The sequence below is a fragment of the Plodia interpunctella genome, chromosome 5 (assembly GCF_027563975.2).
Source record: "Plodia interpunctella isolate USDA-ARS_2022_Savannah chromosome 5, ilPloInte3.2, whole genome shotgun sequence".
NCBI classification, from domain to species: domain Eukaryota; kingdom Metazoa; phylum Arthropoda; class Insecta; order Lepidoptera; family Pyralidae; genus Plodia; species Plodia interpunctella.
The window spans coordinates 6,074,749-6,101,704 of NC_071298.1; the positions used below are offsets into that span (position 1 = coordinate 6,074,749).

The window sequence follows — 26,956 nt, forward strand, 5'->3', positions numbered from 1 at the left end:
GACTGGTAAGGATGTCTCTGCATCTAATGAAAGTTAGCTATTAAGTCTAGTATTTTTAAGTCCCTTTTGTCGATAGATTATCGACCTTATCAATACTTGCGATACTAGCCCAAGACCCCGTCAAGTCTTCCATTCGGCTCATATATAAGAGAGATATATTACATGTACCTACATAGATATTTATGTGAAGAATCGAGACAGAGCACTGATATCTTTTGTCCCTCATCACTACTCATCCCGTGCCCGGCGGCCCAATCTGCCAACATCATAGCGCGGCCGCACACAAGGTTTCCAATTTCCAAATCATGCCGCACACGTTGGGTTTTCTTCGGGTTGGGAAGTTTCCCCGAGTCAGACGAAAAAACCTAGAAGACGAGCGACATAGCTAATAAGCGCTCGCCTACATTTGGGCTCGGCCACCGCACACCTACAAAACTTTCGGTTTCAGATTAGAATGTTGTTAGCACACCACGGTTTAAATTTGATTTTATTGTATAGTTTATGGGAAATGTAAAACAAAAGTGCTCACCTCCTCCTAGTAGTACTTTCTAAATCCATGGCTCACCTTCACCTCTCCTCTCACTCCCTCACAAATGTGATCAAAGCATGGAATTAGTAGGTACTCTTTACAACTGGAAAGCTCACTGTGACTGAAAGAGAGCCTCGAAATCTTCGTTCGTCCTTAAATTTCATCAAAATCAAATCAACGATTTGAAAGTTATCGCGTTACATATATACATCCATCCATCCATACATACATACATACATGTATTTATAAATACATTACATACGTGCATACACACATAAAAAATATGATTCTTGCCTCAAGTTTTTTTGTAGACCTCGCTCGCTTCTGATAAAAAATGTGGAATTACGCCAGGTTTCACAGGTAATCCTCAGGTTGAAAATGTAAACTATATCTCACAGAGCTATTATTTAATGTTCAGGGAGTCATTTCAGCCCATTTTATTTTGTAATTCTTTATTTTATGGCAATATAAAAAAAAATTCGTTATTTAGATTCCATACAATATGATTAGAAATCAAAATTTATGGTCACAATGCTGCAAGAAAGGGACACGTACACAAAGACACAGTGAGTCTCTTTCAATAATTTTTCGTCTCCTGTCTATGGTTATTCCAAAATAGTCTTTAGTAGGTACCTTGCAATTAGAGTTTTTATCTTATTGTTTGTCAGGTATTTCGTAGTAATCTAGTTGTATATAAGTTGTACGAAGTACTTACTAAATCCATGGATCAAAGAAAGAATAATCCTAATGTGATCATGTGACGGATTAGAACTAGTGTTGCCGGACTATCGATAGTTTGACTATGGATAGTTGACCTTAAAAAATAGTAGATATCGCGAATAGTCCAACCGAAAATATCGAAATGCTGCAATATTATCGATACCATAGTATCGAGAGCAAAAATTAGGCGATAATATTGAACATGATACTATCAAACATAATACTATCGATAGTATCACCCCTAAATATTCGACTCTATCGACTATCTATCGACGCGATTCGATCCTTTTTTTAGAAGTTTTTGAGGCAACAAAATCGGTTAAGTCGTTTTTGAAATATTCACAATTTTGTTATAAAGAAGTCATAAAAAATTTATTACATTCGCGAGGTTTAAGTTCGCGACGAACAACTAGTTAATGATATTGTCAAATATCCTTCGCCAAATACAGCTGTTGTGCAAGTATTGAATGGATCTAAAAGTTGAACGAGCTCATTTAGGAATACTAGTTGTTCGCCGCAAACTTAGACCTCGCGAACGTAATAAATGTTTGATCTTAATCAATTTTAGATGTAAAATGCTTATTACATGATAGCATGTGCGTAACTAGATATTGTCTAGATACTGCCCGGCGCTCCCTCGATTTTCGCGCGGAAGTCTACATTCTTGCTTGAAGTGTTTACATTCTTGCTCGTTTGCCGCCGCAATTCGATCACGGCAATTTGTTTATTAATCTGTTAATTTCTTATGCCATGGCCCACTATACCCCAGGAGTGGAGTAATGAAAAAACAATAACATTTTTATAACTTTATGAAATTGCGCGGGTAATATGGGATGACTTATGACCTGAGCAGTCATGATCATAATCATGATCACGTCAAGATTGCTGTTGAACCAGCAACCTCGACGAGATCGACGTCAGTTATTTTTGTGAGTTGATAAATAAAGTAGAGAAAGAATAAGAATATTAAGGCTGAGTGTAAATGCTCACTCGCGTCGTTATTGCCGCAGAGGTATTTATATAAATAGAAATAGATTTATATTTATTTATAACATACTAATATACATCACAGAAAATGAACAAAATCTTAGAGACATTTCCGGCAGCGGCTGGAGAAGTGGCAGTGGCTAAGTGTAAATGTGGGGTTAAGAATGATATGAAATATAACAAGCTATATTGCCTTTTATGAGCAAGCAATAGTATCGTAAAATCTTCGACTATCGATAGGGCAAAACTATCGACACGCATCCTATTACTTATTTTTATTAATCGATAGTTTCGATAGGTGTTAGACATTTCGTATGCGTAGATAGGTGAACCATATTTAATATATAATAAGAACAATGTATTCGCAATAATTAGTTGCATTTAAGTGATAGATATTGACATAATAAAAAAAAAGTTTCTTTATAAAAGTAGCAATAAGACACATAGTCCTATTGTTAGTACCTACTTAGATACTAACATAGTACATGACTGATTTTCGAGGTCACGATAGAATCACGATACTATCGATAGCCTATCACTATCGCATCGCAACATCACTACACTAGATTAGCTTAGCTCGCATTCTTTGTTCTGCCTGTTGCTCGCATTGGATATTAGCTCTATTTATGCAGGCTCTTTTTTGGAAGTATGGATGATCAAGACAAAGTTTTGAAATATTTGATATGTGTAGAAAAATTGGGAGAAGAAATTATGTCTGACCGACGAGAGATAATTTTGTTAGATAAGAGAAGAAACCACAACCGAGAAGCTTTAAGGAACCTTATGAAGTCTACTCATAGTAAATGCTGGGTCACAGTGGGTTCTGTTATTGTCAAACATGATATGGAATTCACAAAGTTACTGATAGAATCTGATCAAAAGCAACTAGACATAGATATAAATAAACTACGTTGTGATTTGAAAGTTAAAGTGAATAATCTTAGAGATTTAGAAATGCAGCCTCCCGTACCTGGACTTTTATTAGTTCCCATGTCACAAAAAGAGACTCAGGGTCTAACAAGGACAGGATTGTTTTCCTAAGTCGTAATGTTATCATAGTAATGAGACTTCAATGGAGGAGTTCAACCAATTTCTACTGTCAAGTTCCTGCGCAATGAAGGATACAAAACTAAAATTATTGGTGAGGCTGTTAAACTATGGTGTGCTATCCAAGCTTTTTCTTACATTTTCCTTGTGTAAGAATTTTTTGGTAGGAAATACACCTTTCCTAAACCATCATATATGAGAACAACAGACAGCAACAGATTAAACAATACATTCTTGTGCAGATCTGTGCATCCACACCTGACAAGTTAATCAATTTCTGTAATCAATTACTGCTAAACATGGTGAAATATTGAATGTCAAAATGTAATATCTATGGAATAAGTTGTATAATCCAAATAATGTAATACCCTTTAAGGTATAACCTCCAAGACAAGCAGAACATACATGGCTTTTACTTATTTCAGACGCAAATGTTATGCACAAGGGACCCACTAGTTTGCACAGCGTTTTGCATTAGCACTGGTAGTAGCTGTTACAACAAATGTTTAAAGTTGTTTTGTTAATAATGGAATGAAGTTTTCTATCTAGCATGAGAGAGGAGAAACCGCTATCACACAGAGGGTGTGTGTGTACTGTACATAATGCCCAATTTATACCTATACTGAAGAGAAATGATATAGATGTATATTTACATATTTTGATGTTTTAAAAAACTCTCCTGTCATAATCACCCCAAATGGTCTTCTTGTGGATCTGGTCCTTTCCCGGGACTGCATCTTGTTAATAGTTCCCTCCTAGAACCCTATTTTAATAAACACTTTATTTGCTGCTTAATAACAGCACTTGTCAAAATACTTTCTTGAAGGAACCTTAGGCGAAATATTTATCCCTTGCAGTGCAGGGGCAAAGGGACCAGCACCACTGACGAAAAACACGACCCTATGTGAGCAATTTTAAACATGAATAAATAAAAAATCATTTGTACTTTTTATATTTTAATTTACTAAGGTATTCTCAAATAAAAAGTAGTCAAATATATAATTTTCAATATGCATAGTTACATCTTTATACATGTAAATGTAAATAATATAGTACATAACAAATAAATAATAAATAGTACCGAATTTTAGGATTTATTCATAAAAATGTAGTTTGGTTGCTAATTTTATGATACAAAATTACTTTCGTGTCTAAATGCCAATTTGTACTACTCCACCAAAACAATTAGGCGCATGACAGGAATGCGGTTTCGGCGCCCGTACCTCGTCTCACCTCCCCGCGCTCTCCCTAGTGACGCGCAGTCGTGTACTCGCGCTCTGCAGTTACACCACGTGCTTTCGCGCCTCCTAAAATTTTCGTTGTCAGTTGGGTTTTTGTTGAGTTTGTGTTGTTAATTTTTGTTAAATAATTGTTATTAATTCATTCTGTGTTGTTTAAAAGTCCCGTGTTGTTTTTGTTGTTGATATTTTTTGTTAACCTCATAATGGGTAGGAAAAAAACTATCCGTGGGTCCGAAAGGACAATGATATTAAAAGTATTACATTTTTTTGAGGAAGAAAAGTTGCATGGAATAGCTATTCCAATATCTCAAGTGGAAAAGCGAGTGTGTACGGCTACTGGCATTAGTCGACGCACATTGGCCAGAATAAAAAACGAGGAAAAAGAAGTTTTGGAGAAACTAAGGCTTTCACCACAGCCGGGTACGTCAAGCGAAGCCCCAACAGAGACAGTCAAATTACCCACTCCAGGGAAAAAGCGAAAACAAAAGAAAAAGCTGGAAATTGATGACTTCATGATTTGTGCAATTAAAACAAAAATTGAAAGCTTTTATGACGTGTACAAAGAAGTGCCTACATTGAAAAAAATTTTAAACGTTGTTAAGAGAGATCTTAACTTTCCTGGTCAAAGAGAGACCCTGCGAAAAATTATAACAGAAAGTTTGGGATTTAAATTCAAAAAGTGCTCCAAAAAACGAGACGTGCTCATAGAAAGACCTGAAATAGCAGCGTGGCGTGCACGTTACTTAAGAAGATTAAAAGAAAACGACGACTTGGGCCCGGAAAAAAAACCTGTTATTTTTACCGATGAAACATGGGTCCACTCGCATTACACTGTCAACAAGTGTTGGCAAAGTCAAACGGTCCCAGGCATAAGAAAAAACGATAGTGCTGGCCAACGCTGGATAATCGTTCACGCAGGTAATACCCAATGAGCTGTCTTATTAGGGTTCCATATAATTAATATTTCTGCACGTACGTGATATTCTACTTTAATAATTTAACTATTGTTCATGTCACTACACTGTTTATTAATGTTTATATCTTTGTATTTCAGGAGGAGAGACTGGGTTCGTCGAAGGTGCAGACTTATTATACAAATGTAAAAGTAGTAAAGGGGATTACCACGACGAAATGGACACAGAAAACTACACGAAATGGTTAACCGAAAAACTAATTCCAAATTTGCCACCTAACAGTATTGTTGTCATAGACAACGCGCCCTACCACAGCAAGCAATTAAATAAGCCTCCTACTATGGCCGCTCGTAAACAAGACATGCAGAATTGGCTGAGCGAGAGAAACATTACGTTTGACCCGCGAATGACAAAGGCTGAGTTGAATTATATTATAATTCGCAACCGACCGGAAAAAGAATATTTAGTGGACAAACTTTTAGAGGAGAGCGGTCACGAAGTCCTCAGACTTCCACCATATCAATGTGACCTCAATCCTATTGAGTACATTTGGAACCTGGTCAAACAAAGAGTCGCCGACAAGAATGTCGATCAGTCAGAGAGACAAATCGAAAAACTAGCCAGGGAAGCCATACAATCAATAACGCAAGACGATTGGAAAAAAGAAATTAATCACGTGGACCGGTTACGGAAGGCGTACTGGGAAAAGCAAGGTTTAGAAGACGCAAGAGAGTTAGTCATAAATGTAAATGACGACAGCGATGACAGTGATTTGGAATCACATTCAGATTTTGAAAGAATGTCAGGGATTGAAGAATTAGATTCTGATTAGAACAATTTTTCAAATTATTCCAATAAATAAAGTACATTTAATCAATTAGGAGTTTTATTATTTCCTTTGCACACACAGTTCTCTGTTCCCAAAATAAATAAAGTATAGTTATAATATACACATACTAAGTTGTATTCACAATAGTTACTTACCAGTTTCATACTAGGTATCAGCGAGTCTCGAATATTCCCCTCCCTAGCTACAGTGACGCCATGTTTGCCATGTGCCTAATTGTTTTGGTGGAGTAGTAAGTGAAACAGCATTAAAATGGGTGGAGGCATAGAATTGCAGTTATCTAAAATCTCATTTTCTATGATTGTCAATATTTATATTTTGTAATTTGTTAAACATGGCATTATTGTTTTAAAAAAATCTTTACCAATCACTTCAGCTTAACGTTTTTCTTAACATTATAAACAATATAATATGGCATATGTGAATTAATAGTATCAAATTACACTTTCTTTTAGAAATAAACATTAGCAACATAATATAAAACCTAAGCAGATTTAACTTACTTAAGAATAATTGTCAATATCAAAACATTTAGTCTAGAGGTTATTGCTTAACATTATAATAATCCCTAGCAGCTTGTAATGAAATTATAATGTCAGTATAAAATGCGACATTGTATAATAATAGTCCTCAAATATTTGAACGTTATAATATTTTGTGGATTGTCTTTTGAGCACTGCCACTATCACAAGTCTTTGTAGGGGCAAAACCAATGAAAATTTAGATACATTGACTTATCTACTGGCATATGTTCTTGTACATCAGCGTACACCTGTATATAGCAGGACTAACTCGCGGTCTTGTGCATCACAGATCGAAGGCGCGCTCTGACACTACCAATTAGCCATACCGGGTTTGTTGAGAGTCATGAAATAAATCTGACAAGACGAGCCCCCTTTAGCGGACGAGAAGAATACTTTATCATTACGTTCACATAAAAACTTAAGTCGTTGTGCTTTTTTGTGCATGAATACACCATCCAAATGACCGCTTTCTACAGATCTGATTTCAATAGCTTTGTTGCCCCAACCCATGATCTGTCCTGTACCAATATAAGCAACTGATGTCGGCATTTCTCCCCACTGAAACATAAAAAATCCTACCTGTAATTTAAATCTAATATTTAAAATACAGTGTCATTAAAAATTACCATAATTAATACCAAATTATTTACCTGAAGAACAATATTTTTGCTGACGCGTCCGTTAGTGTTAACATAAACTCCTTCATTATCATAGCATAACAGCAATTGCACACCATTAGAATTTGGAAGAGGCACAATACAATGTGGAATAATGGGCCCCTGGTTCTGTAAATCAAAGAAAATATGAATCATTCACATTCAACATAACAAACTATCAAAATTTATTATAATCATCATGAAATATAACCTACATGTTTTGGAATATATATGTCATATACAGCTGTAGTATCCAAATCAATAGCATGGAAGCCATCAGCTGAACCATAAATTACTTTCAGTCTTGTTCCTTCTTCAATGGTAAGATCTACTAAAAGTGGCCTGAAAAATTAAAAAAAATATTGGCATACATGCATGTTAACCTTTTTATTGTGTAATTTCAAGGATATTTAAATTTGTTTTGTAATGTTTTTTTTAGTGAGGAATTTCGGAAATTTCATATCAGGGGAGACAATCTTGTATAAAAAACATAAGAAATAATATAATTTGCGGGCGGAGCTTCCTGTTCTGGTTGGACTGTAAGTTCTGGGTTCTTCGCTCCTCACGTAATAAATTATCCTTACAGATTGCCCTTGCATTGCCCTTGGTATATTTGTTTCTTTGAGTTAAGATTCCATAGTCATCCCATCAGTCAAGATCATTCCATCAGTCTCGAACGTACTTTTAGAGCATTAAAGACGGATCTACCTTCATAGGACTAAGTCGCATTTCGCCTAATCTTTTTTCAAATTTTTACTCTATTACAATGACATAGTCATCGATTTTAATTTTAATTTTGATTTTATGTAATAGGTATATTCAATGCAAAGAAGAACGTGTCATTTTGCTGTATGGACGGGTCCCGATTTTCCCTTAAAAACGGCAAAAAAATTTAAAGAAAACAATTTCTGGGAAACTAAAGTGAAAAAAGAAAACTGATTTTTATAAGTGCCTCTTGCCAGAGTACGTGGACCCTAGAAAAAGCAGGTCGATGTCATTGAGGTAAACCTGCTTTTAATAAAATTTTATTTTATCAAATTGTTTTATTATTTTATATACAGATGTTTTTTCCTATGAAACTTTTACTATCAAAATTTTAACGTCATTACACAAATCGAGATTTACCCGTATCTTGTATAAAAAAAGAACTAAAGTATTTAAATTACTTGTCCTACGCTCAGTCTATGGCTAACATACACATACGCAAATACGCATCGTTTTGCATCTGTGTGAAAATCGATTGAAAGAAAAAACAATTTTTTTCACGCAGCTTCGCCCGCGTAAATTTTCACTCCCCATTATAGTCATTAGGGGATGCTTTTAGAAAAAATAAGTAGCCTATGTTTGAATGGGGTTCTTTAACTACATGCATACCAAATTTAATCAAAATAGGTCCAGCGTTTTTGCCGTGAAAGCGAAACAGACAGACAGACTGGAATTTATAATATTATCTTGGATTAGTATGGAGTATAGATGTGGAGCAAAACTACAGTTTTATTATTATATGTATTGTTGGTGATAATGACTGAGGGGGTTTTATATAGAATATTTTTTACCTGTGTTGCAGAACTCCGAAGTTTTTGAAGGCCATAAACTTGTGATATGGTTTAGGTGCCCATGCATAGATTTCAATAGAATCCTTCAGAGCTATTACTAGGAACTTAATCCTTTCATATTTTACGATCCGAAAGTGCACAGCTCCTTGGAGTTCACCCACATTTATCCAACCATTTCTCCTTTCTGCTTGCTGTAAATTATATTTTTTAAGTTAAATAACATTAAATTTAAATATACGAATTATTACTTACACTGTTATCTTGTTATAGGATAGGATTTTATATTTATAGGACTATACAAATAGTAGGATTCAAGTTGCAGCCAGCTGCCATGGATAGCTTTGTTAATTAAAATTGGGTGTAATCTCATCCCTGATTAAATTTGCATTAATTTTGTTGTTTAATTAACTGGCAAGTAGAACCTACTTTAAGTGAATACTAGTGCCTTAATAAATTAAGTTTTTTACATAAATTTCATTTTTGATACAAGCTTTTTTTTTGTCATAGAGATGTTGCATTCAATGTCCGACAAAACAAACATTTCCGTGCAGTAAACCGTTGAGGAGTTTCCATGTCTGGAGCCTTTCTTGGGTGCATCTGGTCATACTTATCATATTACTAAAAATGTGCACAAAATTTCAGCTCAATCTGTTGAAGATATCTTAGATATCTTCTTCAAAAGTTGCAAGATTCCACCCAAATAAACATAGGGACATACATAGCTACATTGCAAGTTAAATAAAATCTTGTGTGTGTTTAATATCAATAACATACATCACTCAGTCCATCAGTGCGCAGAATCTTTGACTTGAGCCAACTGAGATAATACACGCGAACTCTATTTTTCTTGCCAGAAACTGTTACGAGGATATTTTGTCCTTCTAACACTTCCATCTGTTGGAAGCGGCGTCGTGAGATCAATTGATAAACTTTGCCCTGACCTGAACGGTCCAGAAGCATCAAACCATTCTCAGTACCAATTAACAAATTGACACCTGCAACAAAAAACCAACATTTGATTTTAATTGTGACTCTATTAGCTCCTATTAGTATTAGTAGTTGATTCAAATGTTACATATTTTATCATTGGCACCCGTTGACACATCCTAAATGTAAAAATGCTATTCAATGTAGACCATAGCACATTACTCTTCTGCAGACATTATTTTATGCCTCTTTTTCCATTTTTCTTTCGTGGGTCTACTGGAAGAAATTTCTACAGAAATAGGTAGTACCTTAGTACTTAGTTTCCTATTTGTAAGTTTTACATTTATGTTGTGTAAATAAATATATTGACTTGTTGTCAATATATTTATTTACACAACATATATTGTTGTTAACGGACTGTTCACTGTCAGCTCTCATCTGGTCGAAATATGTATGTATACAGAGGATGCTTTAAAGGTTTATGGTCTCACAACTAGAGATGCCGACCATCGTAAGAAGTGGAGACGAAAAAGTAGGACAACGGCTCCTACGCTCAGATGAGAGAGAGATAAAAAGATACACTATATATAGGTCGTTTTAAAAGCAGTAGAAATGTACTTTTGACCTTGAGTAGTAGTTGAGAAGCTAACTTACACTAAGAATTCACAAAATAATACTAACCCCACAATGCGGCACACAGAATTTCGGAATTGAATCTCTTCTTATATTTTCGTATCTCAGGAGTGTCGGAGGTGAGATCGTGTCCGGAAGGCGTGACGTTGACGTTGACGTGGCTCTCGCGGCGCGAGGCGTTGCCTGAGCCGCCCGTGCCGCTGCTGCCCGTGGTGCCGGCGCCGAACCCGAACGCCAGGAACGACCGCTGCTTCTGTTGCAACGGAAGGAACTGATGGGAACCCACTGACGAGTTGGACGGGGAGTGCTGAAGACCGTGAGGGGACGCAACACTCGCGACGAACGACTTGGAAGGAGTGGACTGGACCGAGGACGGGAGCGGGTGGTGGTGGTGTGGGAGGGGGGTCCCGCCGGCAATCGCTTGCCGATACTGCAACAGAAATAATTTATCAGATTAATATTCAGTTCCTGCTTACTATAACTGATGATCGATTTATATTATATATTTAATTTTAGTATATTTAAAAATATGTTTATTTTTTATTGTGATATATCAATTGTCCTGAAATACTGATAATTATTACACAAATATATAGATGGACATGAATTGATTTCATTCAGAATTTAACGATTTTGTGTGAATTTCTACAAACAGCATTTTATAATATAATTTGTTAGTCAAGTAAGTCCATCTCCCAAGGATTAGTGCTCATATCATATACATTGGAAAGTTATTTGCTTCATGAATATTATCTACAACTTATGGATTTATGACATGAGAGCAGGCGACGTGATTACATTTTGCATTCGCTCGGGAAGTGTTGATAAATGATCAGCGAAATATTTTTGTATGATGATAGTGTGTACTCTGCATACACTTATATTATGTGCTATTATTTTACAGATACACCTGATAGACTATATTACCATGTAAAACCTTGCTATAATTATTGGAAGTAAATAAACGTCTTAGAGGTCCATTAAAAATTTACATCCAAGTAACATTAGCAGCATGAAATACAGAGCTGCAGTTATGTTCACTAGTTATCGAAGTTATCTCCCTTTTACCTAATTAATTAGCATGGATTAGTAAATCCCATTATAAATTCTTTTTCTTAATTACCAAGAGTTGCTGTAAGAAATAATAATCCTCACTTCACATAGAGTTTGCCATATATCCTCTTGTAAGGTAAATAATACAGTAAAGGTAACTAGTTCCCATTTAAAGGTCCAGGCGTTACAAAGCCTTCTCAAATTACTGTCTATCTAAAGCTCAATACGATTAATATGATTCAAAGAGTTCTATAAAATTGTAAGCATTCAGGTAATGCATAAGTACGAAGAAATGATACATGTCTAAATTAATCAAACAACAGGCTATGAGAACCTTTACAGAAGCATTTCGTCTTGCATCAAGATGAGTACTTACGCTGGGCAATGTGGACTGCAAGCCGGGCGATGTTCGCGGCTCCGGCGGTTTGCATGAGCGACAACGATTCACATTAATACGATATACCAGAAGCTCGACACCACACGTAAACCATAAGGAGGCTTCCAATATTATTTAATGTTAAATATGCTATTGTATTTTTGTAAAACATGTTAGGAATCCTAACATGTTTTACAAAAATACAATAATTTGTTGCAACAAAGATTTGGAAGCTCCTTATTGTATTAAATGATAAATCGAGATTTCCATAAATAACAAAATCAATGTTAAAACCCTTTTAACCGGTTATCCACATTGATATAAAAGCGCGCATTTATACTTTGAATGTATTATGTAATGTAAAAGTGATATAATTAATAATCCCAAATGAAACTTAAAAATAGTACTCCTGCATATCTCGTTCTATGAGTCTATGTCGAAGTCTGGCCCAAATATACTACGGTTATTTTATTAATTAGTATTTATAATAATAATTTGTAGACATAAATTTCATTGAAACAAAGCAATTTGCTAAATAGTATGACAAAAACTTTTAAACAGGGTGTTACAAAAAATCTACATACATACATATGAAGTACTTTGGGTAGATCGATTTTTAAACATTAACACTTCGAAAACCTTACGAGTACCGCTTACGTATTAAGGATCTACTCATGGTACGGGTATATTACCACTTCGTATGTATTATAGGTATTTTGGAACAACCGTTTATACACGGTTTTGAGACGATCAAATAGAATATGAATGTAAAGAGTGAAGTTACCTCTTCGCTGGTGGACTTGTCGTGTCGCGGCGGCGTGGTGGGCTGGCCGGCCTGGCTCAGCAGGTCCGGCAGCACCGAGCTCGTGCGCGCGCCGCTGCCGTCGGCTGCGCCGCTCGACCGACCCTTTACAAAACAAACACAATTGTGATGTTCACAATCACAATGTTTACTGGCGAAATCGTTTTTAATTGTTGCATACTAATTGTTACGAATGACTATGTTATACTATAATTCAACAATTTGTAATTACAGGTGCACGATTTATTTTTTTACGAATTTAATAAAATAGTACAGATTGTAGTTAATAAGTAGTAAATTTGCAGTAAATTGTTAAAAAGTCAACAGAGCGTGACAAACACAAACACTGCAGCCAACATGCAAACACATCCACAAAACGAGTAACTTTTCTTAGCTTGTAATATTCATTAGGCAGTCATTCCCAAAATTGTTAATTTTCAAGTGTTCCTGTCATAGCACGATATCCTCAGTATCCTCTGACTGCTGGCAGGAAGTCGGTATTCGCAGTTATCTCATGAATACTGAGAGAGAAACTTGCTGAGTTGCTGTCAATATCAGTTAGTAAGGATAGTTGTTAGGTCAGTTATGTTACCAGAGGTTGGTTTAGAATAATAAATTATGATTTTATGATGTGGCAGTCAACAAAAACTATAGTTTTTTTTATTGTACATATATAAATACTAACTACAAAGTTCTTTAATATATTATTATTCAACAAATCACGCCAAAATGTAAGACGTGTGAGCAAAATTATGATTGCATTAAATATTACGTACATATACAAAATACCAACCCAAAGCACCAGCATTAAAAAAGTATAACTAACATTATAAAAAAATTGAATATTGAATAATTTACGTAAAATATATACGTTAGCAACCATTCCCACACTATTGTTACACGATATAAAACCAATACAATTACAAGAATAACAGCCGACTTTCAATTAAGCATATATTTTTACCTCGCATGTTAGTCATGACAAATGTTAAAAATATAGATTCCCTCATACCAAATGTAAGTATAAAAATATTAATTTGTATTAAACCATCCTGCCAGGGAGTAATTTACCTGATCCTGTGCGAGTACCGCTTCCTGCCCATTCGACATCAGTTCTGTGTGTCGGTTATAGAGGGAATTCCTTCGAAATACAATATCAGACTCAGTCTTTTCTCTACGAGGCCGCATCAGATTGGCCGCGTCGGCAGAGGCAGTCATTTGGATGTTATTTTCCAGCGTGTTTGCGGTGAGATCCGGCGTGCCTGCCTTCTCGAAGGAGGCTCCGCTCGTGAAGCAGATGCTGGTCGCCGGAGAGTCGCTGTTGACACTGCTCTGCCGGCTCATGCCGTTGTTGCTTTGCTCGCTGTCTTGTCTGATCAAAGCAGCTACATTCTTTAAAGCTTCTATAGAACTGGATGGTGCAGCTTTTTTATCGTTTGCCTTCTTGTCATTACTTAATTTAGTGTTTTTCTTTTTTTCTCCTTGTGCAGAGCTCTTTAAACTGTCACTCATTTTGATAAAATCTGTTAGAACTGGTTCACCCGAAGCCGAAGACTTTGTGCTCTGTTTGCGGGAGTTGTTAAAAAAACCACTGGATCTGAGTTGCTTACTTGGGCCAATGTGACTTTCATGTTTCGGGAAGAAGATGGCGGAGTGTCGAGTACTGGGTAAGGGAAAAAAATCAGAGTTCTCTCTTCTAAATCCTCTAAAAAATCTATTTGGAGAATTCAACTCTGCATCTTGTTCTTTTTTATATTTTAAAATGTCAGACAACTTGTCTTGAGTGGACTTTTCATTGGGTTTTTGGAACAACTGTTTGTGTCGCGACGGTGGAGTAGCGATCGCCTTGTATTTCGCCCAAGCTTCTTCCATTTCCAGTCTCGATTGGGATTGGATTTGTGCCAGTTTTTGTTCAGTTTCCTTAGGTTTATCTCGTTTCTCCTCTTTTTTCTCGATACCTTTTGATGGAAAAAATCTAGCGAAGTCCCAATCTTTGAGTAGAACGGCTTCATCGACCTCGGACTGCTTTTTATCATTTTCAGAGTTTTCCCTCTGGTGTTTTTCAAACATGTCCGATACAAAAAGTACACATAAATAATAAGAAAAAAATACAACAAAAAATTAATAATAAAAAGTGCTCACTAATCTTACTTTGGCGTGAAAATGATAGCTGCCTAGGCTTCTCAATAGCAACAAATGAATAATATGTAGCAGTAGTAATAAGAATCGCTCGACAGCGTAACCGGCGGAGGGTTACATTTGGCTCATTAATGACAGGGAATCCCGTGATAGTGTGAATAGTTAACACAATGTGAGTGTGTGTATGTGTGTATGGTGGTTGGTGGTGTACTCACCCGCTTCATGACGAGCGTGCGGTCGGCGTGCGCGTCGTCGTCGTCGGGCGTGGGCGGCAGCGGGCGCGTGGGCGCCGTCGTCGGCGCGCCGTGCTCCGCCACCGCGCTCAGCCCCGGCCTGTAGCAAAACTCGGGACTGACAAGCCAACCGAACGGAACGGGAGGGGATGGGGCCAAACAAAGTGTCGAAGCGATGTAATGTGCAAATCATAGTGAACATAATATGTGTGATTAATAGAATGTACGATTTCATAATGACAAAAATAATATAGAATGCATATAAAAAACTTGATATATGATAGAATAACAAATGGATAAGTGTCTACATGTCCTAAATTGTTCAGAATGTTTAATGATTTGAGCCTTTTATTTTATTCAGTAATCTTTATCTTAAATAATTTCCTTATTTTATTACATGCAAATTAAAATCATTTATTCAGAAATTAGACCTTCACAGGCACTTTTTCTTGTCAATTTTTATATTTATAGTTATTTCTCACAAGCTACAAACTACTGGCATTTCGGAACGACCACTGCTGAGAAGAAATGCCGAAAGAAACTAATTTGAACAGTGTTGTCCCTATGCCATTAAGAGAGCGCTCTCGGCTTTCTAGAGCGCCACCATCATAGTTAATCAATGGCGAAAACCAAAAACATACCACGGTAAATGATTGCTACACAATATAAAGCATTCTACTGGATAGTATTTTAATTTTCCATTATACAAAATGTAATCACAACTAATGACAAGAATTTTGGTGGCCACTGTTTTCTATTTTTAGTAAATTGCGGCAATTGTGTGCAATAGAAATCCTTTTAATACAATCAATAATCGAGTGTTGTAGTTTTCACTTTAAAAGCAATTGATAAAAACGTGACATTGGCTTATGGAGTGCCCTGAGCCACCATGAAAAGGGTATTTTTTAAATGCAATATAGTGATTTAAATTATTTTGGAATAAGTTAACCAGGTCTCACAAGTTGCACGAATCTAGGCAAGATGGATAATAAAGCTATAAGTTATCAAACGGCATCTTACAGTGGTTTGGGCGGGTCGCTGGCGAGGAGAGTGCCGTCGTTGCGCACGCGGCCGCCGCTCTCTTCGGCTTCAGAGTCGCTGTCGGTGTCGTCGAACGTGGGCTCGGGGGCGCTCCTCTCCACCGGGGGACCTGATGACGCGGCAGAATACAACATTACTACCGTGAAATTTATAAACACAATAACAGAATGTTGGTGGCGTCGAGAGATTCGCTCTATCATGGTTCAAATTTTTTTATTACATTTAGGATGATATACAATACTCATTGACGTCTTAAAGTCTACTGCCAACTTCTAAAGCAAAGGTGAAGAAGGATATTATCAAATGTGGGTTTTATAAGTGAGGTATGGTTTAGCTTCGCGTCACCCGCTAGCGTCAATTCTTATCGGGTTGACGCTTGGGTCGCTGCTCGCAAAATTCTTAATTTTGTTTTGTTAATCGTGTTTCATATCTATATATTTTTTATTGACGCAAAATTTTAATGAATTAGGATCTGATTTGTCTGTCTGTCGTGCTTTCACAGCTAAAGAGACTGTTAATGATAAGCCAAACGCGGGAGGACCTGCGGGCAACAGGTATTTAATTCTTAATTTTGTCGACGACGATACTATTACTTTCTGTAAATTATTGTGCCGGCCCACATTGTGTAGATAGGATTCTAAATATATAATGATTTCAAAATTGAAAATCAAATAACAGTTGTACATTACATTATAACAAGTACTATTATTATTATACAAGCGATAACAAACCTTGTCCGTTAGTAGGTGCCCGCGGCGGGCGATTAGGCGGTTCATTTCCGGAGACCGCACCCAGTTCGTTAAGTTGCGCGGCTAATTTATCCAAGTCCTGGAATGAAACACATTACTATGGTAATAAATAAATTAAAAATGGATTATAAAGATGTCTTCAGAAAGATTATTTATTTAAAACTATTAGTTAGGTATAAACAGAAATATATTATACGTAATCATATCGCTTTTATATAATATAGAATAATAGCCATATGAATGCAAATATACTATATATAAAAAAAAAAAAACAAAATTAAAAAAAAATGTATTATGTACACAAGATAATGTTTGTATAACATGCATATACTTCAAAGGAATATAGATAGGTTTAAAATGTTTTAAATAATACCCACCTCTGGCCTTCTTGGTGGTAGCTGCAGTTGAAGTTATAATGGTGCAAATAAAGTATACAGCGTGACATGAAAATAAAAACAAAAAGCTAATAAAATAATGACCTAGAATTTAGACAATAACAAAAAATTATTTACGTATTACATTTATTGGTAAGGTTTATAATAAATAATCGACGTGTTTAATAATATTACCATAATAAAACATACCATGGGTTTAAACATATGAGAGCCGCGCTGTGGAGGCTGTGGCCCGCTGGCTGGCGGAGTGCCGTTGTTGGAGCCCGAGCTGTTTGAGGAGCCCGATGACTTGGGTGTCGGAGGTAGGGGTCTATATAATACAATTTTATAATTTAATGTCCATAAAGTTTAAATTGAAATAAAATTACCAAATAATTTAGTAAGTTAGTGTAGGAAGAATAAAACAATCTTACCTGTATCTGTTAGGCTGCTGCACCTGAGGATCTGGTACAACAATCAGTCTTTGGGGTATGGAAGGCCTCGCTGGTGGGCCAGGTTCTAAAGCACATATAAAATATAGTTAGAAGTTAAACTGGAGGCCAAATATTAGATTTGTTAATGAAATGTCACTTACCTGGTATTTCTTCACGTTCCTCGCGCTTGCTGTTGCGCTTCGGCGGTGGCTGCGGCTGAGAGGCGTCAGCAGGAGCTCTGCTTCATTGGAAAAAATATGGGTTATTTAAAAACACAGTTAATGGGCCATCTGATGAAGTTACGTGACACAAACCTGCATTCTTGAATTTGCTGGAAGTTGCGGCGAAGAGTGTCACCGCCCTGGTGCGCGGCCGCGTTGTGGACGATCGATGACGGCTCTCCAGCCACTGCATTCTCCTCTTCTTCGCCTTCCGAACCCGAGTACTTATAGTCCTCTCGTACCGAGTTATCTTGCTTTCTCTTCTTACATCTATCTATATGATCTTTCAGTTGTATCCTTACTTGACGTTCTGTAGGCTGATCTCTAAAATTTAACAAGATGTAAAAATATAATCATTTATCTTGCAATTGAATATATGTTATTACTTAGTTTTAAACATAGAACAAACCTTATAAATGGATGTTTCAGTAGCTGTTCAGTGTAAGGACGCTGATGATAGTCTTTCACAAGAACAGTTTCAATAAAACTGTGGAATTTTTTAGTCCACTTCTTTGCCTTTAAGCGTGGAGGTGGATTTCTGTAATAGTTACCAAAGTTAATTAACTCACAGTAAATTTATAAATTCTGTAGTGTTCACATAAACAAATATGTTTTTGTAACCTGGGAATGAGGAAGAGTGCTCTCATGGGATGGAGATCACAGAGAGGAGGTTGACTCTCAGCCATCTCTAGAGCCGTGATGCCAAGAGACCAGAGATCGGATCTGTTATCATACGTCGCGTCGGGGTTTTCATCACAAGCTATCACTTCAGGCGCCATCCAATAAGGGGTACCTATGAATGTGTTCCTCCTTCCGATTGTTCTATCCAGTTGTGCCGAAACGCCGAAATCCACTGTTAATCAAACATAAAAAATGTAATTTTTTTATTAAAAGATAATAATAATAATGGAAACAAAGATAGAATAATCTTATCTTTGTTTCCATTGGTTGACAATAGACTAGCTCTATCTAGTGCTATATTGCATGTGTGTTAAATGATTAATATTATAATATGATTTATAATTATTGTTCATGATGAGACAGAATTAGGCAGGTTCTTCTTCACAGCCAAATCTTTCAATATTTTAAAATGGAATGCAGTTCATAGATTTATGAAAATGTGATATTTTTTGTTGATAACAACAAATTAATCATTGGGCGGGTCTCAGTTCATAAAAATATCAACAAATAATAATGCTTATTTCTACAGTAAAAGCAAACCAATCCTTATCATCAGTCATTAATGATAAATGTGCAAGATTGATGGCACAACATAATTACCAAGTTTGACTTCAGCATTATCTGTGAGCAACACATTTTGCCCTTTAATATCTCTGTGTATAACTTTGTTAGTGTGTAAATAACTCAGGCCTCTCAATATTTCTCTACATATATAGGATATCCATTCTTCTTTCAATGACTGGCCTTTTGTTGACTTGACCAAATCTGTGACCGATCCTAAAAACAAAACAAATATATTAGAAGGCAGCTAAGTTAAATCAACATGGAATCCAAAATAAAATAAAAATGTCGTACCGGCACCACAATATTCCATGACCAACCAGAGTTGATCATCTTTCCCAGGTGGGCTCTTTTTGATAAATGCACCATAATATGTAGCAATGTTCCGATGATTAGAGTATTTCTTCAGGACATTTATCTCAAGCTTGATCTCTTCCTCTTCATCTTGTGTGACATCCATAACTTTGATAGCAGCAAGCTGACCTGTTTTGGTGTGACGTCCCTAGAATTCACATTAAAATGGAAGCTGTACTCTTAGCAAAAGTAATAAAATTTTGCAAAACAAGTTTTTGCTAGTTTCATTTATTATTGTGTACATGAAAATATCTATCTGCACAATGCATTTATTTGTGATGATTAGATGTTATAGATATGGCAGCATTAGCTGCGCCCTGATGCTTAACTCCAATATGAATGTTGGGATAATAAGTAGCCATAAGGTTGTATTTTACCCATTAACCAGATTTCATCAAAATGAAGAAAGTAGTGTGTGAACCTTATAAAATTTTAAAGAATGTAGGAATTTAAATCAAAGAAATCATATCAGCTTCCAGTAAGTACTTGAAATATATATAGGTATGTGTACCAGAAATTGAGTATACTGTCAATCCCTCAACATTGGATTATAAGATTCTGATTCTGTAATTTGCAAGTTTTCTAATTTAGAAGAATGGTTATACAGATAACTACATTATATTGTCACAAGAAAACAACTTTAATGTTCACATTTCTTTACTGAGATACAATCATCACATAGTGCACTAATTGACATTAATAGCATGAACTCTACAATTCAACAGCATTTATTGGGACTTATTACACTCGTTTTGAGCAAGTACCTACAAACTAAAGGTCAAAGACTTACAACTAAAATTGTGCTGATGCAGCTAATATTGAACTGAATATAATCCAATATGATAAGAGATTGAAAAATATATTGGTTTCTACAAGAAAGCTTTTAGCAGTAAACATCTATAATTATATATCGTACCTTGTAAACTTGTCCATAAGTGCCATTTCCGACTACTTCTATAAGTTCAAATATACCAGCCGGATCCTGAAAACAAACATCTACAGTAATATCTAAGGTAAAGTTAGTATTCTTCCCAATAAAGTGAAGTGAGAACCTTCACTTTATGATTCACGCCCTGTGAGATCATTGCCCTTCCATCAAATTTTGGTGCATGTCATGACGTCCGAAGGGCGTTATTTTAACTAGAATATATTAATCTTAAAATTAGTACACATATTTAGTTTACCTTTAGAGCACTGAGGTCAATATCGTCTAAAGAACAATTTACAGACGGTGCTAGTTGATGCGCCATTTTGAGATATTGTCACACACGAAGACAAAGCACGAGAACTTCACATTAATATAGAAAACGTATAAAATTCTTAAACTTTTACATTGGGCATTAAACGATTAAACATTTTAATAGATTAATATTAAATTATATGTATTACGCATTGTTTACAGTTAAAAATAAGTAAATTACAAAATACACAAATCGTATCTTCGCACACACACCCGGCAGGGATGCCAGTTATGTCAAACGACAAACTACCATTGCCAACATTTTAGATGTTCTGGGTAGCCATTAAATATTTTTTTCTACTACTATACGCAATATTTATTATGCGTTGCTGTGCCTTCACTTCTAGTCCTTATTGTCGGATTGTGATATTATTGCTAACTCTTTAAAGCGTGACTACATTTTGTTTAATAGGAAAACTATAATGCTATCTTAAAAAATCCTTTATTTAATGTACCATAATCTCTTGTGATAAGCTTGTAATGTTTTTAGTTTCTACTATTTGATGGCAGTGATATTAATTAGAGAGTGAGCAGAGGGCAACCTCTTGTCTTGTATTTAATTAAATTAAAATTAAATTTGTCTAACGTAAATATACAAGATATATGTTTGATAGAGAAGAATTTTGCAACTCAATTTTGATTTAGATATCTCAACAGATTGAGCTAATTTTGTAATATCTTGGGATATTACTAATATATAATATCCGCGCACTTTTAATATGGACAGGGCATTTCGAGTGAAATAAATTAAGCAAGTCATTATGACAAACCATTATCGGCTCCCAACGACGGAACTCCTCATCGGTTTATAAGTCAAGACTGACGTCAATAAAAGCTTGTATAAAAAAATTTCGTAAACTTATGTGTATATGTCGGAGAGAGAGACAGAGAGGAAATATAAGAAATCGGGGTATTGTCCATACATCACGGCAAGGCAAATCAAATCTACTAACCCACAGAACGAAACTGAAAACTGAACTGAAACTGAAACTGAACTGTACGTCACAACCAGTTACGTCTACTAATGGACGAAGTCCCACCGCGTTGAATATATATTTATCATGTATGTGCGAGGAATAAATAGATACCTAATATGTATTTATTGCTTGCATCGCAATCCGAAGCAGATTATACCTATATTATGCCAGCTCCACACTGTCGACGAACTTTTGGCAGATACCGACGTGAATGCGTGAACATTACATAGTTAGTATGAGTGATTTGCGGTATCGCAATGAAAAATCAGCATTGTATACCAAAGTTTGGCAAACAGTTCGACAACAGTGTAAAGCCGGCATTATAAGTTCTTATACATATTCTGCTCAGTAATACACAAATCCATGTATCTTTTATCTGATGTTAAGTTTTGTACTTACTTATAACCCACGTACTTTATAATGTACCTGAACTTGTAAATAATCGTCTTAAATCGATCTAATTTAATTTTTTCCCAAATAAAGTTTTTCTTTATTATATTGAACATTACGCCTGTTTAAATTAAATAGCAAAAGCTTTAATCCGATGCTTGGAAGAATGGAACAAAGAATGGAACTAGGAAGGTACCTATGATGTAAATCCAACTTTGAGAAGCTTCGTGCCAATAGACAGAAGGCCTACTAAACATATAAACACGTAGGTAACGCTCACATGCTGTCTCTTTTTTCACATTGTGTACGCATCGTAAAAAATAAATAAATAACTTCTGTACTTTGCCATACAACTTGGGCTCCACTCAAAAATTTAACTACTAACTTTAATTTAACGAATTTGTGAGCTAATAACTGCAATATGATGAACTTTATGGCTTCTATGACGGCGGGTTTCTCACATAAAAATGAAAAAGCCCCCACAACTAAGTCACAACAAGAATGTTATCACTGCACCTTAAGTTCAGTCAATAGTATTCCATAATATGTCCAAATTTTAAGATAATTAAACAAAATAAACATAAATTTAATTACATTTTTGACAAAGCTTTTATCAGAGAGATTGCATTCGAGACAAAAAAATAATGCCCGTGTAGACTGTGGCTTTGCCATTTTCTCAGCTTCATTGGTGATCACCATAGGATCGTCCCAAGTGCAGTATTAGGGCACAGGAGGGACGAGTACTCGTACAGATGTTTGGATAGTGGTGTATAAATTCCCACTTAGGCTATTTCTTACAATCTGACCATAAATCCGACTTACTAGGATTCAACTATTGAGTGTTTTCCAAGGGGCCACGCAAGGCCATCCCTCAGGCTACACAAAGGATCTAGTCGTATCTATATCTTTGTCTAGCTACTCTCCTTGGGTGATAAAGTTACAAAAACTTTGAGAGTCGAAACACTTGAAAACTCTCATACTTAGTTTTTTTCACAAACCTAGTTCGTTTGTTTATTACCCATACACAATTATGTAGTTTGCTTTTATCTTCATTCTGTTCTATCAAAATTATCATTTTTAAAACTTTTTGAAACTTTTATCATCATCCATTGCATAGGTAGGAATCTACCTATGCAAATTACTAAAGGTTGTCCAAGTTATAAATATCCGGATCTTTGTATACAATAAGTACCTATAATTATTATACACGAATTAGACTCTATCTGAATTAGCTCTAGCACTTAGCTACTAGATAGTTATAAAGCGAAGACTCTAGTCTCCATTTCGAATTCTGGCCTAGTTGTAGTTTCGTTCGACACGACGTGTGCTATTGCACAAACACCAAACTAAAATTATTGACTAGATATTACAGAAGTAAAATATAGCTGCGGTGCTACGTGCGGCCGCGCGGCCGTGCATACCGAATCGTAAGATCAAAGCACGCATAGGTACTTTACCTACTCTAACACCCACACGAGCGGGCCACGACCACGACTAGCGGCGGTGTAAGTGAGTGAGTCTACTCACACAGGCTCGAAGAATGCAACACCAATAAAAGTATAATAAATGTTACCAAGACATAAGCAAGGTGTACGGTACTATTTGTTTGGAGGGAGGTTGGAGGCACTCATACAAGCGAGGGAGAGGCTGTGTTGCCGCGGCCCGCCAGTTTACCGTTGCGAGGCGCGTAGTGCGGCCGGACGCTGGACCGCCCCCCGCGCGCCGCCGGCACCCTACTGTCTGCTCCCCCTGGACTGTCTGTCGGGACCACCACCACTCCATCCTTCTGTGCTACCGAGGGGTGTTCATAAACTTATTCAATCGATTTGTTCGCTACCATAAAGACGAAGTGTTCGTGCTTATTTCACAGGAGTGTTAATCCGATTTATGGTTGTTTATTGGATCGTTTGTTTCTTACCAGAGGTAAGTCTATTGTTTGTTCCAGAGCTTATAAAACATTAAAATTAGGTTTGTAAGTTTCGCAAGCCTTTGTATCACTTCGCATAGGTATGTAAATTCTAACCGTATCTTAAGTTAACATTATATAGAAATACATATACTAATTTGATTTAACATATATGAATTGACTTTATTTTAATTCATATTACAAAAACTACAAGATTAATCGAAGTTATAAGGTTAAAAGTTAGAGTAAATGCAAGGCAATGAATGCAAAGCACAGCCACGTAGCTATTCCACACGTTTTTGCGCAGCTCTACCTTCGACTCTACATAGCCGCCGCTGCCGCCGACCGCCGCCCTGTGGCCGAACTGCTGCCGCGTTGATCTTTCAACTATTTCTATCTTTGTTTGTTACAAAATTATATCACACATCTACTTGTATGGTAAATATATGTATATGAATTCAAATTCATATTCAGAATTCTTTATTCAATTTAGGATGATATACATCACTTATTGACGTCAAAAAATTACCTAAACTAACTCTACTGCCGGCTTCCAAAGCGCAGGTGAAGAAGAAGCGGCGCAACAAACTTCACCGCAACCTTTTCTCCAAGGACGTCAATTAATAAATATAGGTCTTATACATAACTCTATATTTCATACCAAATATTTTAAAATATAGCCTTATTTTTTAAATAGGAGGCTACCCAAGACATAAAGGAAAATAAACTGCTATAACACTCGAAATAATTTTGAGGAAGTTGATATTAAGTAAGACGGTAAAAAGTTAAATACCTTACATGAATTGGTTTAACCTGAAAATGAAATACATATACTTATAATAATATATAGGTATACTAATATATTAAACTTCATATTAAATAAATATATTAGGACAAATCACACAGATTGTGCTAGCCCCAAAGTAAGTTCGAGACTTGTGTTATGGGATACTAACTCAAGGATATATTGTATAACAAATACATATATATAGATAAACATCCAAGACCCGGATCAATCAGAAAAATATCATTTTCCATCCCCGACCGGGGATCGAACCCAGGACCTCTCGGTTCAGAGGCAAGCACTTTACCACTTTGCCACCGAGTTCGTCATATTACATAAGGTTTGCAGAATTTAAAAAGTACTATTTGGCCATAGATGTTTGGATCGAAGTGAGACAAGAGGCTCAGAAAAGTGGTCCACCTTCCTTGTTCACCTCCGCAATCACGGAGATAAACATACAGCGCACTCTGTAACAAAAAGATCCCAAGTTCAAATTACACCTATCGTATTAGAGAGGGGATATTATTTCTCTCTTATCTGAGCGCTTTCCCGGTTTCTTCCTCAGACAATGAGCGTCGGAGCCCAGGCTCCGGTTTCCTAGGTATTATAGGATATTATTAGGTATTGATGTCCTCAAGGATGATACTCGTATGTCCCAGTCCCAGCATTTCTTGGGTTTGAATATAATTAAATTTTTAATATCAATTTTGTTAAGCGGAATGAAATCACAAAGCCTGTTATTTCAATATCTTATATGTATCTTGGATGTTTATCTATGTATTATATATATATATATATAAAACTTACTTTGGGTCTCAAACTTACTAGCCCAATCTGTGTGATTTGTCCTAATATATTTATTTATTATTATTTATTTATTAAGTACTTTGTTAAATACAAATTAACGTCATGAAATATTTTCATTTCATGACAAAATATAATATAAAGAAATATTTATATTTATTCATTCTGCAATTATCTACTGGATAATGGAGAGACCCTAAAAGGCACGTAGCCATTTATAATAGTTTTATAAGGATTGCACTCATAACAATAAATTTGAAGTTAAAACAAATCTTACCACTTATCCAATTACTTAATATTTGCTATGATAATGCAATATGGATACGGATGATTGTTGCTCAAAGGTTTAACTCTAATCATAGATCAACAAAAATCCCTCGTAATAACACAGCAATAGTACACCTAGATAATGGCTATGCCATGGAGATGCTTTCAAAAAGTGACGTTTAGTCTAAAAAAAGAAAAGTAGAGATGTAATTTATATCATTAGTCAGGTGGCATTTAACTAATAAATACCTAAATTAATTAATTCAATTAATACTGGTCCACCAACCGGCAAGATTCAACACATGCTAGGTATCTTGACCAATTTTTTTTTATATTTAAGATTTTGAGCATGCTTCAAATTGTATCTCAAGCGAAGGCGCAGATGGATGCTACGAATGAAAAAATGAATTATTAACAGCGGCATAAATTAATCAACGAACTAAACCAGTAATAATACAAGTCGCAATAATACTTCCTTGTTACCTGCGCCTGCGCCGAGCAGGACATGGCGGGGCGGTCGTGACGCAATTAAAATATGTCTAGACGTTTCTAGGTAGAATCCAAAATATCTTTCTGAGTCCAAGATCTCGTTGTGTTTACTCTAAAGCTCTTGATTTACTTTAAATTGGAGGCAGTAATTGATCACAATATGCGATAGTGTTCTCAGCAATAAAAATATTTGAGTTTGAGTTTCAGAAACTCCATAACTGTTTAAATAGTCATTGGGGCCTTAAAAGATTATAGCTTTCTTATAAAGTTATCAAGGCATGGGTTGATTTGCTAATTGCTATTGTCTCTAGTCTCTTGCTATTGGTAAAAATGAAAAATTAAACAACAATGACTTCGGCCAGGCCGGTAGATCCTTCTGGTCGAAACTGAAACTTAGACGAAAACGTCATATTCAGCCCAAATAAATAAAAATAAAACAAAACCAATATATTCGGTCGGACACTAGTCAAAAGTCATGAATGCCAGACAATGAAGATTAT

The 26,956-nt window shown here is 35.8% G+C and overlaps 3 protein-coding genes and 1 long non-coding RNA gene across 11 annotated transcripts in view; 3 read left to right on the forward strand and 1 right to left on the reverse strand.

Moving 5' to 3' along the window:
- The first annotated feature begins 3,274 nt into the window (after positions 1-3,274).
- Positions 3,275-8,503, forward strand: LOC128670442 (uncharacterized). The gene is made up of 2 exons (XR_008404763.2): positions 3,275-3,377; positions 7,905-8,503. It is a non-coding gene; the product is annotated as an uncharacterized LOC128670442 (long non-coding RNA).
- On the forward strand, positions 4,439-6,357 carry LOC128670441 (uncharacterized). Its single transcript, XM_053746106.1, has 2 exons — positions 4,439-5,442; positions 5,579-6,357. The coding sequence occupies exons 1-2, from the start codon at positions 4,728-4,730 to the stop codon at positions 6,268-6,270; spliced, it is 1,407 nt and encodes a 468-aa protein (XP_053602081.1). The 5' UTR covers positions 4,439-4,727; the 3' UTR covers positions 6,271-6,357.
- On the reverse strand, positions 6,519-21,083 carry msn (misshapen). 8 transcript variants are annotated; one of them, XM_053746102.2, is made up of 22 exons: positions 20,784-21,083; positions 20,516-20,581; positions 19,540-19,747; positions 19,285-19,461; positions 18,625-18,856; positions 18,413-18,541; positions 18,097-18,327; positions 17,944-18,023; positions 17,783-17,867; positions 17,559-17,679; positions 17,352-17,372; positions 16,957-17,053; positions 16,205-16,334; positions 15,167-15,284; positions 13,884-14,864; positions 12,795-12,917; positions 10,630-10,834; positions 9,796-10,016; positions 9,022-9,212; positions 7,681-7,807; positions 7,460-7,594; positions 6,519-7,367 (listed from the first exon to the last, which is right to left on the reverse strand). In XM_053746102.2, the coding sequence occupies exons 1-22, from the start codon at positions 20,847-20,849 to the stop codon at positions 7,119-7,121; spliced, it is 3,993 nt and encodes a 1,330-aa protein (XP_053602077.1). In that variant the 5' UTR covers positions 20,850-21,083; the 3' UTR covers positions 6,519-7,118. The 8 variants fall into 8 exon arrangements, with proteins under 8 accessions (XP_053602077.1, XP_053602073.1, XP_053602074.1 ...); XM_053746098.2 differs by having other exon boundaries at positions 10,630-11,011; XM_053746099.2 differs by having other exon boundaries at positions 10,630-11,011; positions 17,944-18,020; positions 20,784-21,082.
- A 2,778-nt stretch (positions 21,084-23,861) lies between these two features.
- Positions 23,862-26,956, forward strand: part of LOC128669843 (uncharacterized protein) — a 55,443-nt gene continuing 52,348 nt past the window's right edge. Inside the window, exon 1 of the mRNA XM_053745008.2 lies at positions 23,862-24,129. The gene's annotated coding sequence lies outside the window, so the exon portion shown is untranslated. The remainder of the gene's footprint in view (positions 24,130-26,956) is intronic.